Source organism: Oncorhynchus keta, chromosome 35 (assembly GCF_023373465.1).
Source record: "Oncorhynchus keta strain PuntledgeMale-10-30-2019 chromosome 35, Oket_V2, whole genome shotgun sequence".
Classification (NCBI taxonomy): domain Eukaryota; kingdom Metazoa; phylum Chordata; class Actinopteri; order Salmoniformes; family Salmonidae; genus Oncorhynchus; species Oncorhynchus keta.
Window position 1 is genome coordinate 58,236,031 of NC_068455.1, and position 15,675 is coordinate 58,251,705.

At 41.9% G+C, this 15,675-nt stretch overlaps 1 protein-coding gene across 1 annotated transcript; it reads right to left on the minus strand.

The window, feature by feature from the left end:
* Positions 1 to 1,081: 1,081 nt before the first annotated feature.
* On the minus strand, positions 1,082 to 14,433 carry LOC118368729 (coronin-1B-like). Its single transcript, XM_035753083.2, has 11 exons — positions 13,990 to 14,433; positions 12,171 to 12,376; positions 10,830 to 10,952; positions 10,073 to 10,202; positions 8,854 to 9,035; positions 6,887 to 7,006; positions 6,541 to 6,645; positions 6,279 to 6,424; positions 5,829 to 5,886; positions 5,287 to 5,613; positions 1,082 to 3,448 (listed from the first exon to the last, which is right to left on the minus strand). Exons 2-11 carry the CDS (start codon positions 12,372 to 12,374, stop codon positions 3,326 to 3,328), a joined length of 1,518 nt encoding a protein of 505 aa, XP_035608976.1. The 5' UTR covers positions 12,375 to 12,376; positions 13,990 to 14,433; the 3' UTR covers positions 1,082 to 3,325.
* Positions 14,434 to 15,675: the final 1,242 nt, after the last annotated feature.

The window sequence follows — 15,675 nt, forward strand, 5'->3', positions numbered from 1 at the left end:
AATGATGGAGCACGGGCAGGTTCAAAAGAAATGCACAGAGCTGATGTGCTTTCAGCCTTGAACCACATCCTGTTATGTGCTCCACTGGCTAGTACAAACACAACACCAGAAACTACTTGGGAACCATAAAGATTCCGTATGTTTAAAGCCTACTAACAAATGCACTGTATGATCTCTTAATGGAGTTTTATTCAATTTCAGCAATAACGTTGTGGGAGGACTACACTTAATGGTCCATTTGTAATGCAGAATTTCATTGAGTTCTTTCCAAAGACTCTAATTTTCTTATTTCCAAAGAAGCCCCCTTCTCTGAGGAACCTATCAGAACAGCCTTAGTAAAATCTTTGCTTTACCCTGCATGATAACACAAGATAACCACTGTGTTACACAGTGTATCATAAACATTCATGATCTGTGTTTAATATGAAACTAAATAATTGTACTACTGGTTGTAAACACTGAGTGTACAAAACATTAGGGACACCTTCCTAATATTGAGTTGCACCCCTTTTGCCCTCAGAACAACCTCAATTCACTGGGGCATGGCCTCTACAAGGTGTCAAAAGCATTCCACAGGGATGCTGGCCCATGTTTACTCCAGTGCTTCCCACAATTGTGTCAAGTTGGCTGGATGTCCTTTGGGTGATGGACCATTCTTGACACACGGGAAACTGTTGATAGTGAAAAACCCAGAAGCGTTGCAGTTCTTGACACAGTCGAACCGGTGAGCCTGGCACTTACTACCATACCCCATTCAAAGGGACTTATATCTTTTGTCTTGCCCATTCACCTTTTGAATTTCACACGTTCACAATCCATGTCTCAAGTCTTAAAAATCCTTCTTTAATTGGTCTCCTCCCCTTCATCTAAACTGATTGACGTGACAAGGAATCATAGTGTTCTCCTGGATTCACCTAATCAGTCTATGTAACGGAAAGAGCAGGTGTTCCTAATGTTTTGTGTACTCACTTTTCTATTTTTGGTGGGTCAATACACTGCCTTATGAAGTAATTTCAATGAGAGCTAAGACTTCCTGTCATGTGACCTGAGAGGGTTAATAAGTGGCCATTCTACAACCGCAAAAGAGGAAGGACTGTTTATTGGAAGAGTCGCACAGTGGAGTGTCATTTTCATCCCCTATTGGTTCACAACCATACAAAACATGTGTAGTATGACAGTGAATGAATAAATATTAATCTAGTAAATAAATTAATCATGTGATGAGCTTGATGTGAGCTAGCCTGGTCCCAGACCCATTTGTACCGTCTCGCCAACTCCTGTGGTCGTTGTCGACAATACAGCCAAAAGCAGATCTGGGATAAGGCTAGATATGAATGTAACACAGTGAATATTCTTTTTCAGTTCCGTCTAACAGTTGAGCATTGTGTGCCCTTTCTTTCCTATCTTCAAATACAAACCACAGCTGCTGCTATATTAGTCTAAGACAGTGGTATTCAAAATCAGTGTCAAATCAGTGTTCATTATTTGCCACATTTTTGGGGGTAAGAATATAGATTATTGTATGGGACAATATACAAACCTTTTTGAGAAAGATCATTTGAAAAATACAATTTTATTGGGTAAATGTATTGCGGATGGTTGTGCACGTAAACATCATAATGTACAGATTTTAAGGTTGTTATTAGTTTTCGGGGGAGGGTCGTGAGAAATACATGCGGAAAAAATGGAGTCCCAGCTAAAAAAGTTTGAATACCACTGGTCTAAAATGATTATATTTAGTTCTACTGACTTGGAAAACATCATTCACACAGTAAAAAAAACTCCTCCTCAATTTGAATTGCAACTTTCTTTAGTTCTGTGCCTCATGACAGTCGTATAACTGCTATGATTTAAATTGTATGATATTAAGTTTGTTCTACTGAGAACACATTTTCTGAGGTAACACTTTACTTGAACTCTCTGTTATAAACTGTCATTGGAGTTTACAACACCTTGTGACAAATTATACTGCATGTTGCTAGTCAGTCTGCTTTTGGCTTCACCAAAGGGGGATCATTCACCTAAGACAACTTAAGTTGGAGAGCACAAATTTAGTGTTACCTTCTCTTCGAAGGCAAAAAAATTGAAATACAAATCACACAAGAGATTAACAACATACATGATAGCAATCATTTAAGGTACCTCCAACTCAAGTCCTTCACATCATTTGTAAGACAAATCCCCATATCAAAATCAACATTATTTGGAAATTGACCAATGTTTTTTCTTTGTATGTCGACATAGGCGCCATACAACATAGTTTAATACAATTTACCCAATCGCAATTAACCCGTGCAGTTTTGTAAACAGTATATATCCATTTTAGCATATAGATTTAAATTGTTAATACCAATGGTCGGACTTCATCTCTTCAGCTAATCTAGGGTAAAAGATTCCTATGATGGAATGGAAAAAGAATGTATAGATGCATACTTGTACAAACGTATAAGTAGGAATAATAAACTGGAGTATGACGTTTGATATGCATCTCGGTTAGCAGCTCTAACTACCCGATTAAACAATCCCTAACGGATTCACAATGTGAGTTCTTCAATGAGAGCAGCAACTGGAAATTACCTGCCTATATACTTGACAACACTTGTTGAGGGTGTATTCATATTATACTACAAAATAATGTAGACAGATGTGCCATTTTGTAAATGTGCCAAATTAACATAGACCTTTGTGCCAGTTGACATACTGTAATGGCATAAGGATTCGTGAGTAGGCTACAATTGAATCCTCATGTCTTCAGTTTTGTAGTGATACACAATATTGGATACTTAAATGTATACACATTCAAATAATGTCACCATTAACACTCCTTAATAAAAACCGGTAACATGTCTTACTGCAGTATGGAAGTCCTATGCAGATTATCCCCCTTCATCCTATATCACCCACTATCCAACTGAATCAGCATCTAAAGAGTTGTAGGGTGCATCTAAATGGTGTTTCCTTCTTTTCTCGTGTCCTTCTCTCTACTCGCCTCCTCCTCAAAATGCATTGGAGAAGGTCCGAGGGTAGGAACCTCTGACCTTTTCCTCCAACGCGTTTTGAGGAGGCGAGGAGAGAGGAGGACACGAGGAAATACAATTGAGATTCACCCGCAGAATCCAATTGGTCTTTGTACACCTTCACTATAATAGTTCACCTTATTCTCGACCCCTCTGTGATTCCCACAGTTTAGTAACTCAGCTACACTTCACTACATCCTCCCACTCGCACAGAGCGTAAGGTACTGTTGTTGATTCTAGTAAGGCTATGGTCTATGGAGTTTTAGTAAGAACGCCCTTTGGGTGTTGTGGTGACGCCCCTCTGCCAATCAGACGTCCCCGTCCTCGATGCGGGCCAGCTGCCTCTCCAGCAGCTCGATCCTTTGGCCCTGGGCCAAGACCACCGAACGTAGGGCCTTCACCTCCGCTAGCACCTCGCTCAGCACTTCCTCCTGGAGTGGGAAGAGGGGTGGATGGATAGGGCGAGATGGAGGTTAAGAGGGAGAATGTAGTCACATACATTAGCAGTCAAAAGTTTGGAAAGACCTACTCATTCAAGGGTTTTTCATTATTTGTACTATTTTCTACATTGTAGAATAATAGTAAAGACATCAAACTATGAAATCATGTAGTAATCAAAAAAAGTGTTAAACAAATCCATTAAAAAAAATATATTATTCTAAGTAGCCACCATTTGCACACTCTTGCCATTCTCTAAATCAGCTTCATGAGGTAGTCACCTGGAATGCATTTCAATTAACACTAGTGCCTAGTTAAAAGTTAATGCGTTTGAGACAATCAGTTGTGTTGTGACCAGGTAGGTGTGGTATACAGAAGATAGCCCTATTTGGTAAAAGTCCATATTATGGCAAGAACAGCTCAAATAAGAAAAGAGAAACAACAGTCCATCATTACTTTAAGACCTGAAGGTCAGTCAATCTGGAGAACTTTGAAAGTTTCTTCAAGTGCAGTCGCAAAAACCATGAAACGCTATGATGAAACTCGCTCTCATGAGGACCGCCACAGGAAAGTAAAACCCAGAGTTACCTCTGCTGCAGAAGATACATTCATTTGAGTTAACTGCACCTCGATTGCAGCCCAAATAAATGCTTCACAGAGTTCAAGTAACACACATCAACATTAACTGTTCAGAGGAGACTGTGTGAATCAGGCCTTCATGGTCGAATTGTTGCAAAGAAAACACTACTAAAGGACACCAATAAGAAGAAGAGACTTGCTTGGGCCAAGAAACACAGGCAATGGACATCAGACCGGTGGAAATCTATTCGTTGGTCTGATGAGTCCTAATTTGAGATTTTTGGTTCCAACCACCATGTCTTTGTGAGATGCAGAGTAGGTGAACGGATGATCTCCGCATGTGTGGTTCCCACCGTGAAGCATGGAGGAGGAGGTGTGATGGTGCTTTGCTGGTGACACTGTCAGTGATTTATTTAGAATTCAAGGCACACTTAAGCAGCATGGCTACTACAGCATTCTGCAGCGATACCCCATCCCATCTGGTTTGCGCTTAGTGGGACTATCATTTGTTTTTCAACAGGACAATGACCCAACACACGTACAAGCGGTGTAAGGGATATTTGACCAAGAAGGAGAGTGATGGAGTGCTGCAACAGATGACCTGGCCTCCACAATCACCTGACCTCAATCCAATTGAGATGGTTTGGGATGAGTTGGACCACAGAGTGAAGGAAAAGCAGCCAACAAGTGCTAAGCATATGTGGGAACTCTTTTAAGAATGTTGGAAAAGCACTCCTCATAAAGCTGGTTGAGAGAATGCCAAGAGTGTGCAAAGCTGTCATCAAGGCAAAGGGTGGCTACTTTGAAGAATATATAATATATTTGTTTAACACTTTTTTGGTTAATACATGATTCCATATGTGTTATTTCATAGTTTTGATGTTTTCACTATAATTCTACAATGTAGAAAATAGAACTAATAAAGAAAAACACTTGAATGAGTAGGTGTGTCCAAACCTTTGACTGGTATTGAGCATGATAACATCCTAAATCCACAAGGCACTACACAAGTCTACTCAACACTTTTCTGGCACTTCTATGTCGTACTCATACCTACATCTCTAACCTACATCTCTAACCTCTTCTTCCAAATCGGAAGAAAACAGACCAAAACAGGGAGGGACTGCCTGAACTTGACCAAGAAACTCTTGCTTTTGTTGCAAAACGTTGTCGGTTACAAAACGCTTTGCTACAGTTTGCACTAGTGAATACACCCCTGCTATACCCACCTACACCCAAACTCCATTCTCACCTCTCTTTTCACCCTATCGGATGTGCCTTCTCCTTGAGTGACCCTCTGCTGCACCACCCCCACCCCCTCGCACTCCGGCTCCCTGGTTGTTGCGGTGGGCATGGCGGCCTGCTGGGGGACTGGGGGAGAGTCTGTCCCGGAGCCCTGTGACGACAGCTTGGGCTTGTTGCGGAGGGTGTCCCTGTTCTTGGAGGGGGCACCCACGTAGCCACCGCTCAGAGAGACCAGTAGGGGCGGCACATCCTGCCCGGCAATCCAGTCCTCGGCCAGAAGGGAGGGCTCCACGCTGGCTGTGTCCGGGTATAGATCCCCCTGGAACAGGTCTGACTGAGGGGGGAAGAGAGGGAGGGGGTCAGAGGGAGAGCGTTTAAGGTCATTTTCAGTCGCTTGACTGGTTCCAATATCCACATTAGCATGCCACTTAGTGTAAAGCAATGTTTAGGGCATGCTAGTAATTGGGGTTCTAGTATGGCTATTTGAACATAGCCTTAGTCATAAATGAAGAAGGCCTTCTGTTTCAAATTGTGTGCATGGCAGCTTACCTTCCGTGGTACCGTCATAGAAATGGGCTCTACTTTCCTTTCGTGCAGTTTGTAGAACCTGCAATGAGAGAGAGAGAGAGAGAGAGAGAGAGAGAGAGAGAGAGAGAGAGAGAGAGAGAGAGAGAGAGAGAGAGAGAGAGAGAGAGAGAGAGAGAGAGAGAGAGAGAGAGAGAGAGAGAGAGAGAGAGAGAGAGAGAGAGAGAGAGAGAGAGAGAGAGACAGAGACAGAGACAGAGACAGAGACAGAGAGACAGAGAGAGAGGATGAAAGAATGAGAGTGAGTGAATGAATGAATAAAATAAATTATTTGCAGTGGGAGGGCATGAAACTAAAACAGTGGTACAGTGGGAGGAACATATGAGGTGGAAATGAGGTGTGAAAAAGAGTGCAAAATACACTGAGAAACAATTCAAGTAAAAACCATAAAGACATGCTGAAAAACCTGTTCACCTGGCAATCTCACACTTGTTGACATCCACGCCCCTCTTGCTGAGAAAGCCTGCTCCTCGCTGGGGCTCTTTACTGCTGTACAGGCTGAGGAAGTGGACATAGGGCGATTCGTCCGTCACCTCAAAGTACCGGATGGTGCAGTCCCCCTGAGAGTGATCGACAGATAAACGGAGCTAAACCAAACATCCGGTGGGGAGATCTGATCATATGACACCAGTTGAATTTGTTATTGAGAATGTGGTCGGAAACAGGTGTACTGTACCTTTCCACACAGGTAGACCATGTTGGTGTCAGGGTCATAGTAGGGGAGGAGAACGCCATTACTGGTGTCCATCTCCTGCACTGCCATTGGCTCAGACATATCGCTCTGCAACACACAGATACAATCATTAGAAGATCTGGTGTGTAGCGAACCCCTTAGTGCTGTGTGAGTTGAGTCAACTGAAAATAAACAGGGTTGACCTGACCTGTACTGGCATGATAACTTAGCTCAACCCTCTCCTCTACCATACAGTCAGAGCATCGTTTCTAAGGCGTCAACGTCCCATACACTCCCATAGGACTCTGCAAAGACCTGTTTACAACATGTGTCCATCGAGCCGCCGTACCGTATCCCACAAGGCTAGCTGCCTCTCGCTCATACGGCTGAATCCGGTGGTCAGGATCTTCCCGTCGGAGAGGAACACGGCCCTCATGGGCCTGGTGCCGTCATGGACCTTCTCTTTCACCTGAGACACAGACAACATCACAGGTGTTATAAGGGAGGGTAGAGTCAATGTCAACAAGTCATTCTATGTACAGCCAGTAGACTGTAGTTAAGGTAGACTATACAGTGCATTCGGAAAGTATTCAGAACCCTTGACTTTTTCCACATTGTTACATTACAGCCTTATTCTAAAATGGATTCCATTTTTTTTTAATCCTCAGCAATCTAAACACAATACCCAATAATGACATAGTGAAAACATGTTATAATTTTTTTGCTAATTAATAAAAAATTAAAAACAAATACCTTATTTACATAAGTATTCAGACCCTTTGTTATGAGACTCCAAATTGAGCTCAGGTGCATCCTGATTCCATTGATCAGATCTTTCTACAACTTGTTTGGAGTCCACCTGTGGTAAAATCAATTGATTGGACATGATTTGGAAAGGCACACACCTGTCTATATAAGGTCCCACAGTTGACAGTGCATGTCAGAGCAAAAACCAAGCCATGAGGTCGAAGGAAATGTCCGTAGAGCTCCGAGACAGGATTGTGTCGAGGCACAGATCTGGGAAAGGGTACCAAAAATGCCTGCAGCATTGAAGGTCCCCAAGAACACAGTGGCCTCCATCATTCTTAAATGGAAAAAGTTTGAAACCACCAAGACTCTTCCTAGAGCTGCCCGCCAGGCCAAACTGAGCAATCGAGGGAGAAGGGCCTTGGTCAGGGAGGTGACCAAAAACCCAATGGTCACTCTGATAGAGCTCCAGAGTTCCTCTGTGGAGATGGGAGAACCTTCCATAAGAACAACCATCTCTGCAGCACTCCACCAATCAGGCCTTTATAGTAGAGTGACCAGACGAAAGCCACTCCTCAGTAAAAGGCACATGACAGCCTGTTTGGAGTTTCCCAAAAGGCACCTAAAGACTCTAAGACCATGAGAAACAAGATTCTCTGGTCTGATGAAAGCAAGATTTAGTTATTTGGCCTGAATGTCAAGCATTATGTCTGGAGGAAACCTGGCACCATCCCTACGGTGAAGCATGGTGGTGGCAGCATCATGCTGTGGAGGTGTTTTTCAGCGGCAGGGACACGGAGACTAGTCAGGATTGAGGGAAAGATGAATGGAGCAAAGTACAGAGAGATACTTGATGAAAACCTGCTCCAGAGCGCTCAGGACCTCAGACTGGGACGAAGGTTCACCTTCCAACAGGACAACGACCCTAAGCTTCGGGACAAGTCTCTGAATGTCCTTGAGTGGCCCAGCCAGAGTCAGAGCCCAAACCCAATTTAATATCTCTGGAGAGCCTTGAAAATATCTGTGCAGCAACGCTCTCCATCCAACCTGACAGTGTTTGAGAGGATCTGCAGAGAAGAATGGGAGAAACTCCCCAAATACAGATGTGCAAAGCTTGAAGCGTCATACCCAAGAAGACTCAAGCCTGTAATCGCTGCCAAAGGTGCTTCAACAAAGTACTGCGTAAAGGGTCTGAATACCTATGTAAATGTGATATTTCTGTTTTTGCTTTGTCATCATGGGGTATTGTGTTTAGATTGATGAGAAGAAAAAAAAACATTTGAATCCATTTTAGAATAAGGCTGTAATACTTTCTGAAGGCACTGTATCAAGTATGCTGTATTTACAAGTGCTGATTAGTTGCAGCCAATTTAGCATGGCAAAGGTCACTTTCTTTCAAAGGAAGGACATTATGTGAACAAGGTGGTGCTTATTTGCTTTGGTCTCCTGTGTGTCATTGAATTTCTCCTTGAAGGATAATAAGGGAAGTTGTATGGTATTTGGTGCTATTAATTTGACTTATTTCAATTAATTTGCATGCGTGTCATTCGTGGGCTAGACAGGAAGCACCTTGAGGACGGTCCCCCGTCGCGGGTCGATGACACGCAGCGCCTTGTCCTTGCATACGGTGCAGATGGCACTGCCCTCCCGGTTCCAGCTCACACTGTAGATCAGGTCTGGGTGGGCATCGGCTATCTGGTACACCAGCTCCCCCGTGCCCACGTCCCACACGCACACCAGGTTGTCACAGCCTGAGAATGAGTGAGTTGCATCAGTCAAAAACAGTTGTGAACACAGAATCTGGGACAGCACAGACAAAACTACGTTCACAGAAGAGGGTTAAAACGAACACTACCAAGCTTATTTTAACAAAACGTCGATCTCAATAAAAGTGGTAAAATCGTGTGTTTTTTAAGAGTTCTCACAATAAATATGTACATGCAAAACATTCAAATAATCAAAAGGATACACAGAGACGTAACATCTAAAAATGCCATCGATAAACATACAATTACTGGCACAGACTAAACGTATAGACATACTGTTCTAAGTAACACAGACACGTACATAGACATATCAATTGCTTTTAACTTTTGAAACCTTCCGATGCCCTCTTGAAGGATACTCAGTTTCCCGTTGACCTCAACAACATTCTCCTTTAAACGTGCAGCACATGCTGTTAATTGCAAGGCAGGGATACTCAATTCCTGGCTTGCATAATGCATTGGGAATTGAACGGTCTGTCATGGAACACCTCTCCAGTACGTTTAAAGCTGTCCTTCAACTCTCTCACTGTTTACCCTGACTGACTACTACATCTTCCCTTTCTCTGGGGGTCCAATGTTTAACACATGGGCGACAAGTACCACACGCTACCATGACTCGTGGCCAAGCTATGTCCCCACATTATCAGCATGTCTATTTGCAGTTGTGACTACATTCAAAACAAAAAATAATTTCCTCTATCTCAGACTACGGACCTATTATCCATAAAAATCAAAGTCCTAGCATTAGCGGTCTCACATTATCATGACTGGTGGTGACCGACGTGTGTCACAATACTATCAATATGTCTAGTCAACATTTCCTTGCAGCTTAAAGCACACACATTCACTGACATGGCAGGCGTTGCTTGTGAATAGTGACCTGGATAGTCCAAACTGGCAGGCAGACATACACTGCTTGAGGTGAAGACATTGTCCTATGGCATGTGTTGCCACGAACCATCAGTGCAGACGAAGTCGCTCTATCTGACGTACGACAATGAGGTGCAGATAGATTAAGTTACCTGCAGTTAGGAGGATATTGAAAGCTGTCGGGTGCCAGGCTAGGATTCCCACTCGTTTACTGTGGCCCTCCAGTGTCACCACGGGCTCTGTCATTGGTCCAGTTAGCCCTCCGTCAGGGATTTGCCACACCTTTAATAGGCAACGCAACCAATAACAAGGCTTTGTTACAGGGGTAGAGCATACAGATGACCCTCCCTCCCATTGGCACACATCTGCTGATCTGCAGCATTTTCAACACAGATATGCCCTCTTTTGGAAATTAACTGATAATCTATGGTAACTTTAGTAATTTATGTCCATGGGTTTCTAGTGGATAGACCATATGCTTCAAGAGAAAATAGCCTAATTAATGAAAAAAGTACCTAATTAACAATGGCATTATTTTCAATGAACTCTGCAACTCTTCCAACTAATGTATACATATATTTTTTTACAACTGCCACCAGTTTGGCACCAAAACATTTACAACAAAGACATAGTCAAATAAATAAAAGTATGTAATATAATATATTTATATAAAGGACGTGAAACACTCATATTTTTCGTGATAATTAAAGACACCAGAGAATCTGAAGTATCCAAAAAGGCCACTAGATATCACCTGATACAATTCCCCAAAACAATTTAAAGTTAACAAACATTCTGGTAGTTTACTAGTAAACTTCAAATGTTTCCAGTAATATACCTTCCCTTTGCAACCCTAGAACTGTTTATGTTTCCTTTTTAGAGGGCAGCTACCTTCATATCACCACCTACCTTTACAGTGCAGTCCTCCGAGGCACTGGCGATGACGTTGTCGTCATGGGGACACCACTGGACATCCAGCACTGGAGCTGCGTGTCCACACACTGTGGGTGTGGCCTGGTCAATTCTGCCACTCTGTGGAAAAGGAGCAGGTGGGCATGGTCATCATCATCTGATTAGCACAAAACCCCAGGTCAGTGGTTTTCAACTGGTGGTCTGTTATTTGAAACAAATATCAGTTGGGAGTATCAATGGTGATATAACAAATTTTTATGTTACTTTTCACAATGCAAATTGTTCATTATAATAATGGGCCTTTCATCTGTAACATTTGTCATAAAATTGCCAGGAATAGGTGGGCACTTTTAGGGTATTAATCTTTATCTTTCATTTGAGAGATTTGATGCCATGGTGAACTGGAGGGTATCTGCAGTCATATGCCAATTATATTTATTTAACTAGGGAAGTCAGTTAAGAACAAATTCTTATTTACAAAATGTAATGTGCGGGATAACACAGTTCATGTTTTGCAGATGCGAGCGATTTCATGGACAGAGATGGAAACATCCGTTAGAAATGAAAGTGGGGATATCTAAAGATGCAATAACTATCATGGGTTGCCTATATGACCAGGATGCCGCCTTTGGCTGCTACACAATGAAAGAAAGTTTCAAGAAAACCAACAGAACATGAGAACGCATATGAGGAAGTGCCTCCATGTTTCTATGATGGGATTTTGGTTATAGGCTCCTTTGAAGCAAAGTAATACATGGCTCATAGCCTATGTCTACCTGGCAGAATGATATGATCTTTTGCATCAATCAAGTGACCATTTGTTTTGAAAACTCCATCTCATGTGCTACAGAAATACTGCAAAACAAGCAACAGTGTTAGGTCCCTGTGCACTTGAATTAAAGGGTAACTACAATCAAAAATCAACATTTTGTAGATTTTTCCCAGACATCGAAAGTGGTCTCCTGATGTGGTTAAAGCATTTTTATAGACTTCGGACCACCAATTTTGCTGTTTTTTTATTACAACAGTGTGAGAGCAAAACATCTAATCTGAAACCTGACTTCGTTGATGAATCTAAACATAATTTATTGGTTTCAATAGTAGGCCTACTATTAGCCTACTCCCACAGTACAGCATAGGTTGGCCTGACTGAAAGACCAACATGGGATTTATCATTTTAGGTAATTCAGAGTACATGAAACTGTATCTCAAATGATTTCTCATGCAGGGCACCTTTCCTTTGGCTGGGCGGACAGTTTGAAAAATTTGGGGCAACATTTGAGTGTACCCACTTCTCCATGAACCCCTGGGTGGATGCTTAAGTGGGCTAGCACAAACCTTGTTGAGTGGCAGAACTAGGAAGGCCCCTCCTCCACCTGATTCGATGACGACTGCGGTGAATTTGGGGTTCACAGCGCAGAGGGGCCCGTCCCATGTGACACGGGACACTCGGACGTCATCGATGCAGTGCTCTGCCTTCCAAGCCTGGGCGAAGACGTGCCTGAACTTGCTCTGTCTGACCACACCTCTTCGGAACGACATGACTGCGGAGAGAGAGATATTGGGAGCGTTCGAGCGGATCACTTTTGTCAATTTGGTGACCATTGTTGGTCACTGCCTTTCAAAGTGTCTTGCATTATGGGGATAAAAATTGTCTGACTTGAACATATATTATTGACTGTATGAACTTTACAAAATGAATGCAATCAAAGGTCATGAACATGACCAAAGACTGACTGGAACAAACTTTGCCCACAATTCATGCATACAGTGGATATGTATAAATGAACGTGATACTGTCTCCCTCTCTCTTACCAATTGATTGTACAATGTAAACATATTTTCAGTTTGGAGGGGTTGGAGACATGTTTATTTCTATATTATAAAATATTAGTTAACCATGGACTTTCCATGACAGACTGACCAGAAGAATGCTATGATCGCTTATTGATGTCACTTGTTAAATCCACTGCAATCAGTGTAGATGAAGGGGAGATTGTATTGTATGTGTGTCATTCAAAGGGAGAATGAAAAAGACAAAAGATGTGCTTTTGATCAGTGTATGGTAGTAGGTGCCAAGCGCACCGGTTTGATTGTGTCAAGAACTGCAATACTGCCTGGTTTCGCACACTCAACAGTTTCCCATGTGTATCAAGAATGGTCCACCACCCAGAGGACATCCAGCCAACTTGATAAGTGTGGGAAGCATGAGTCAACATGGACTAGGATCCCTGTGGAATGCTTGACACCTTGTAGAGTCCATGCCCCGACAAATTGAGGCTGTTCTGAGAGCAAGGGGGATGCAACTCAATATTAGGAAGGTGTTCATAATGTTTGGTATACTCCTTGTATATTGAAATAGTCACACACAAGTGGTGGTTAAAAAGTATTTGAATTCTGGTGGGGCTAGTGGGGCTAGTTTTGCAAGTCAGTACGAGGCCAATGAGTTCCTAAAGTAAACCATGTTCTTTCTTTTTTTTAAACCCTATCAGGTCAAAGTACAGGATATGGAACTGACCAACACAAACTTGTTTATTCAGTTAATCAGTAACATTTAATGAATGTTAATACTGGGGAGAAGGAAACAAGTAAACAGCCAAATTCCCCCATACAATGAGTCAGTCAGTTCTAAAAAGAACAGTCAAGGCTGACTGGACAAGAGGGCATGATCCGCCTGCAGTCAAAACACAAGGGGGGACGGGGTAATTCTATAGGCCTATGCAGGGTGATACCCAATTCTTTACAGTTGACGCTACAATATAATCGAATAAAAGGGTGTTTACATGTTACATTCCAAAGTAACACATTGATTGTAAATGATAATAACATGAGGAAACGTTGGCTTGCATCCAAATCATTTGAATGTAGGAATGCCTGTGGGAGTGGCAGGTGTAGTTTCCAAATAGATTATCTGCACAAGGCACATTATAATCAGCATCAACAAGAATTTAAAAGATGGGACGGAAAATATCCATATAAGGACACAAAATACAACTAAAGGGAGTGAATGTCACAGACGACAAAAAATAACCTAACGTTAAGTAGCCTACATGATCGAGAAGAGGGTCGACAATATGTGGTTCTAAGAGATTATGCAAGGTAAATACAATAGCAAGGTGTTTTACAAAGAGAAGGACATTTTTTTCAATTACTATACCTCGATTTCAGACAACCTCTTAATTGGAAAAGATAAAAAGGCTGAAGCTACACCGTGACAAGAGGAAGCCAATAAAATAATCCGCCACCAGCAGTAACTTAATCCTTTGCTATGTTGGAGAGGCGGCTACACAGCCGACCTACTGCGATGGCAGGAAATAATTGTTGTAGATTATTAAACACAGCCAGGTGATTGATGATTAGAGCTCAAGAAAAATAAACACGCGTAGCGCACAATCCTGATGCAAAATTATTGCCCACCCAGTTGGTTAAAAATTGCGTATCTGTGATGTAATATTTAACCTGAGCAAGCATGTCAAAAGATTCGTAAATGTAGACGAAGACAAGGGAATGGTAAACGCGAATGATGGGCGTGCGACCGAAAAGATGCTGACACTACGCACTCCGTTTTGGAATGATTACTGTTTGGAACAGAAATCCAGACTTCCGCCCTTGGCAGGATATAGTGGAGGTAGCCAGAGAGAAAGAGGCGAAGCGAGAGGGTTTGCTCCGCTCATAAACTGTCCACGAAAATAAAACCATGTAGAGAGGATTTTTTTCAATGGAGGTTAATGAGAGAATGTCGAATTTGGTCAACAAAAACATGTATTGCTAATTTCCTACCGTGAGGCTTATTTAATGGAATACAAGTTTCGTAATGTTCAGGTTGTTACGAAAGCACTGATAGGATTGGACGCACGTGACATTTCGGCAACAAAAGTACAATAAAATAAAATAAACTGTATATCTGTGGTTTCAGCGTATCTGCCATCTCATTGGCTAGAAGGTTCCCACCTGATCCCGTCTCCTCCCGCATTGCGTTCCATCTTTGAGGTTATGCATTTCCATTGTTAGAGCGGTCACTCGAGTATCTTGTCAATATAATAGAAACTCTTTGATGTATCGTTGAATGGACTGCTGCACTTACACAAAGCCCTACTGTACTAACTCAAATGCATATCAAATGGTGGACATAACGGGTTTGTAAGTGACGTATTCTGTCAACATTTGCATGGCATTACATTATGTCAGCAAAAAAAAGCTGTTAAACCGTATGAAGCATACCAGGCCATATATGCACAGTTCTGCTTGTCCCTTGTTGTTTTTCAGGTACGGTCCACCCACCACCAGAAGGTGTCTGAAATGCATGACAAGTGAAATGATTATGGGTGTGTGACACATTCTGTCTATATTTGCACATATTTGACAACAGCAAAAAAAAGCTGTGTAATTTACCACGTCAAAGCTGGACATGTATAGGTATACATGCAGGGTTGGGTAGGTTACTTTCTAAATGTAATCCGTTACAGTTACTAGTTACCTATCAACAATTGTAATCAGTAACATAACTTTTGGATTACCCAAACTCAGTAAGGTAGTCTGATTACATTTGGTTACTTTCAGATTACTTTCCCCTTAAGAGGCATTAGAAGACAAAAATGTACGTTACCAATTGAACAACATATATTGTAGGATAAATCCATGTTAAAGTTTACATAGCTGGTCATATATGGATGTTAAATGTTACTTTATGGGTTGGTTATGTAGGCTTCTTCTCACCCATCACTTTCTACTACATATAATAATAATATTAAATTAAACCAAATCAGAATTCCAGTCATTCCAATAAATGTTATACCCCTTGATATTGAAGAATAGGACCTGTAAATTATGGAAGTATATATTA

What these genes read in the sequence shown, in the direction of transcription:
- LOC118368729 (XM_035753083.2), bottom strand. Translation starts at nt 12,374, where the DNA reads ATGTCGTTCCGAAGAGGTGTGGTCAGACAGAGCAAGTTCAGGCACGTC. An exon ending in CGGAGGACTGCACTGTAAAG is followed by an intron (nt 10,203 to 10,829) that starts GTAGGTGGTGAT and finishes TGCCTATTAAAG; the next exon opens with GTGTGGCAAATCCCTGACGG. An exon ending in TGGTCTACCTGTGTGGAAAG is followed by an intron (nt 6,425 to 6,540) that starts GTACAGTACACC and finishes GATCACTCTCAG; the next exon opens with GGGGACTGCACCATCCGGTA.